The sequence below is a fragment of the Macrobrachium nipponense genome, chromosome 29, assembly GCF_015104395.2.
Source record: "Macrobrachium nipponense isolate FS-2020 chromosome 29, ASM1510439v2, whole genome shotgun sequence".
In the NCBI taxonomy this organism is placed as follows: domain Eukaryota; kingdom Metazoa; phylum Arthropoda; class Malacostraca; order Decapoda; family Palaemonidae; genus Macrobrachium; species Macrobrachium nipponense.
The window spans coordinates 15,458,324-15,463,323 of record NC_061092.1 but is presented as its reverse complement, the minus strand read 5'-3'; the positions used below and the strand labels follow the sequence as shown (position 1 = coordinate 15,463,323).

At 40.8% G+C, this 5,000-nt stretch overlaps 1 protein-coding gene across 5 annotated transcripts in view; it reads right to left on the bottom strand.

Moving 5' to 3' along the window:
• Positions 1-5,000, bottom strand: part of LOC135206150 (homer protein homolog 2-like) — a 408,669-nt gene that overhangs the window by 371,912 nt on the left and 31,757 nt on the right. The window contains exon 1 of one of the 5 annotated variants that reach the window (XM_064237413.1): positions 2,702-2,849. The exons of the other annotated variants lie outside the window; for them this stretch is intronic. Coding sequence (XP_064093483.1) covers positions 2,702-2,790 — 89 coding nt within the window. The 5' untranslated portion in view covers positions 2,791-2,849. Of the gene's footprint in view, positions 1-2,701; positions 2,850-5,000 lie in introns of those variants that run through there. 5 annotated transcript variants of the gene reach the window in all.

The window sequence follows — 5,000 nt, the reverse complement described above, 5'->3', positions numbered from 1 at the left end:
ATATATATATATATATATATATATATATATATATCTATATATATCCATATATATACATACTATATATATATATATATATATATATATATATATATATATATATATATACTGATGATAAAATGGTCCGTAACAACACATACTGTCCGTTGCACCTTAATTAGTTTATTTCGAATAGTTCTGTTACCAAGGTCACTTTATGTACGTATTGGCCATTACAGAAAAACACATTCATATATGTAATAATCTAATATATAATATAATATAATATATATATATATATACTATCTATATATATATATGTGTATATATATATATATATATATTGTGTAGTATATAGTGTATATGTATGTGTGCATATATATATATATATGTAATATATATATATATATATTATATAGTATCTATATTTATATATATATATATATAGTATGTGTGCGTGCCCAACACCCACCAGCCACTGTAAAACACATTCACAAATAACCGCTCCAGAAACAGGCATTTCACATTATAACGGGCAAAATGCAGAGTCATGCACGAGTGCAACTCACGCGGCGATACCACTACACGAGCCAGTTCAGTGCCACAACGCCTGCATGCTATGAAAGGGAAAAGAAAAAGAAGAAAGAAAAAAAAGATTCAATTTATTGATCCAAGAGCCACGTCGACGCCTAGACGCTCTTGTCTTCGTGAGGGGACGATCCTTTTAACTCTTGTTTCCAGTACACGAATGCGTGGACAGTAGGGCACGAAAATGCGCGAATGCATGCACACGACAGTCGTACACGAGCCTACCAATGCCGTGCATACTCTCAACTGCTGGCATCCTTCAAATGAAAGTGTGTCAGTGGAAGGTCGTGAGAGGCTTGGATATATAACGCAAGTTTAATTTTAGTGGTTCATTGGTAAGGCGTGAATCTTATTCTTAGAATCGTCCAAAAGAGGTATTGCTCGAAATAAGTCAACAAAAAGTTATATAATGATGGCTATGAAAACTTCGTTAAACTGAACACAACAAGCTCGACTAACATTATAAAATAAACGTACATCAATGCTAGTAAAGTTTGCTGCGAACTTGAACTCAATTCTACAAATGTACCATAAAATTGAATAAATAAAATAAATAAATAAATTGCCCACCTCAGCCTTTTATAGCAGCTTTGGAATTCCGGGAATTGCCAACAACTACCATCAGAAAAATCCGCAGCGGGAAATAGCGCTCAGTAATGCTCCGCATTTTTCACATACAAAAAATTCCTGTGCCACGGCAACTCCAACTCCCAAATTTTGAAAACTGGGCTCTGCAACAACGAAAAGCAGCATGATGCCCACGTCAACAAAACACGGAAAGAGAGAGAGGGGGGGGGAGGGAGATGCGTGTTGAACAGACAAACGCATGAGCTCATATACGTACATACACGAGACCATATACACACAAAAAAAAGAGTATAATAACCATGACAACGGTTTACAATTTTGGGCATACCTATATGCAAGTAACAAAATGGGGCAAAAGAGAGGGGCTAGGGGGAACTAAAAGATGAAGAAACAGTGGGACATATATTGCACCAACACACGAATGAGCTATATGCACATGTACACATGAACTTACACATACACAAAACCATGACTCGTTTGCGAAATTTTCGCATACCTGCATGCACGCAAGTGCACAAGCTAGTGTGCGCGGGTATATTTATCAAATGAACGCACAACCAAAAATATAATTAGTTGCAAATTGAACTTTCGTTTCTCCCGGAAACGTAAGTTATTAATTGCCGATCCTAGGAAGTTCCCCTGCTCAGCTACCTTAATATTCCAATAACAATTAACGCGATTTACTTTCGCAATAAAAGATACTGACTTCAGCTGTTTGCGTTCACTGGAGCTTAAATTATCAAGAGAGCAAAAGTAGTTTCTTTGGAGGCTCTTGATTCGAGGAATTTTCAAACCCATTTCCTGTTGGGGGAATTAACCCCCACTTTGGCAAAATTGAGACTTTATTTCAAAGTCATATGAGAGAGAGAGAGAGAGAGAGAGAGAGAGAGAGAGAGAGAATTCCCCCCACTTTGGCAAAAATGAGACTTTATTTCAAAGTATCAGAGATATGAGAGAGAGAGAGAGAGAGAGAGAGAGAGAGAGAGAGAGAGAGAGAGAGAGAGAGAAAATTTTACAACTCCACAATTTCCCATTTGAGATTTCAGGACAGTTAAAACATCCCTGGGATGAACTAAATATATGAAATAGCAGCTATCTCTGCGACCACCCAATCACACAATTTCGAAACGTTGAAGATACCACAGCCATTCCAACACCACGAGTTTTATCAAGAATCCAAACACGGCACTATTCTTGGCAGAGCCATTTCCGCCAGAATATCCAGTTGAAAAATGGAGATACATAAAGCGCTTGGCTTACTACGAGCTACAATTTAATCAACATTATAGATCGTAAAATTGTTCGGCTGATGCCCAAAAGTATCACGTTACGTTAAGCTCAAAAGAAAAATAAAATTCTCCAATATCTTTCTCACAGCTTACAGCGGATCACTAAAAGCTGGCATAAAGCCAAGCACTGCGGTAGATAGTGAAGACCATTTAGCGCCACGCTTCTGGGGTCTTCAATTCAAAGAACATGATCATCTTAATTTTCTTTTTATATAGGTGCTACGAAAAATGTTTGAAAAATTGGTACCTAAACGTACCGCCTTCTAAGAAACATCCCCTGCAGCGTCTTGGACACCTGGCAGACCACGGCGGTGCCTTCGCTGTGGCGACGCCGAAGGAGTGCCATGATGAACGAGGAGCAGCAGTTCGGCAAAACGGATCGTCCCACTTCCGATGAATGGACCCCGACGCACCAGAGCCTGAGCAGCACACTGGCCTTTCTTCTTCCGACGTCCCCGTCTCTGTCTCTGTCCGTCACATACGATCGCTATTAGTTGCAGCAGCATGCAAGCACACAGCGTCGTAGTAGTAAGTTGGTACGCGGGGTCAATACTTGCAAGGCTTCATCCATTATTGCTTTCACACAAGACCCGTGAATCTGTTTGACTGTCATGTCGACCTTTGAACTCCTGTGTTTTTGGGATAAGTGCTACTGAGGGAAGTCTCTGTTTTTTTTTTTTTTTAATTAAGTACGGAGCTCCTGAAACATGCTAAGTTACTTTTCCCTCCGGCGTCGAAAACCAACGATCGTCAACAGGACCAAAATCGAATCACATCGATGGCTTTTTTACTTGTCCTGATTATTATGAGCAGGCGAAACAAATGACTGCAAAACGGCCATTCAGCCCTCAATAATGACTATCCTAATGGATACTGCGTATTTACAATCGCCATCACTCCTCCTCACTGCTTCCCGGTTCCACTTGGCCCTCTGGAGAGCTGCACTTCACTTCCAACCGCTGAGGGTGTCCTCAACGCACTAAGTGGGGCGACGAGGAAGAGGAACGCCACAGGGAAGTAGTTACAATTACCCCGGAGAAAAAAAAAAAATAAATAAATAAATAAAAATGAGGAAGGAGGGAAATATGAAGACGCAGAGTAATGGGAAATGACGTATGCTCCTTCCTTCTTCCTTTCTTCTCCTCCCCCTTTCTTGTTGCTGCTGCTGGTGCTCCATCTCACCTCTCCCATGTCACTCATGACATAGGCTGTCAACCGCCACGCCAACCCAATCTCCCTCCACCCCAGCCTCCCCTTCCCCCTCTCCCCCTCCCACTCAATATCTTCTTCCCCCGTTCCTCATCACTTGCCATGCTTCCATTTTCATCACCATCATCTCGCACGGACACACTTCCTTTGCATCGAAATTACCGTCAACAACAAAAACAAGGAGAGCTAAGGTGTTGCCAAGGTTATATTTTCCATGTGACAAGGGAGAGTATTCAGCCATGCATAATTCGCTAACAATTGTGATTGTGATTGTGAAACTAGTGCAATGACAGAGATGGAAGTGACGAGTATACTCACCAGAACAAATAAATATATAATATACATGTGTATGCCTCAGGTATAAAAGGCCCATTAAAACACTCTGGTTTAAAGTTAAGGACTATATTTTGGTGGACTTACTTCCACCCTTATCCAGCAGTGAATGACAGGAGTTTCATTCACAGCTTGATAGGGGTGGAAGTAAGTCCACCGAAATATAGTCCTTAGCTTTAAACCAGAGTGTTTTAATACTTGAGACATATCCTGTTTTAACAGAAGAATTTATTTACACACACACACACACACACACTATATATATAGGTGTGTGTGTGTGTGTGTGTGTGTAACACAAACATGTTACTGAACCAACCACATTATCACGCGCATTGTTAGAAAGGTTAGCACAAGTGAAAGAATGAATGAAAGTGTTTGAAGATCGCAAAGGCCTCGTGGAAAGAACGAAGCGCAATAGGCAGCTGATAAGGAGTGTACAATTAGAAAGTGCCAGAAGGAAGGAAGAGATAAAAAGACCCAAAAGAGGTGCTGATGAATGGTGCGAAAGACGAATTGGAAAAATGGGAGTCTTAATATCTAGAGAAGCAAATGGGAAGTTTAAAATGGGAGTGAATGACCCAGTGCGCGTAGGGTGAGCTTCCATACAAGGGTGGAAGTTCTCCCCACACAGGCTTCATCTATGTACCATTCTGCGGTTATGATGTAGGAATGAAGTTTGTTAAAGACGTGCTGTTGTTACCTCTAGCAGAGCCAATTCCTGTTGGGGAAAAAAAAAAAATGGTTTCACGTGATGTGTTTGTAGACAGCCAAATTGTCCAGAACTTCAATTCGAGTTACGTGCAAAACTACTCGCCTATATGTTGCAATGCAACTTATCCCAGTAATAATGAGCAGAGGACGTATACTAATGATGGCTGAGGTAGCAGCTACACTGAGCATCACCTGATCCTCCTCCGGACAGAATTATCCGACATCCCATCAGCTACGGTCACGGAATTTTCATTAAATAGGGACAAACCTTCGCTGACGCCCACATCCGATCAGGGGTTCACA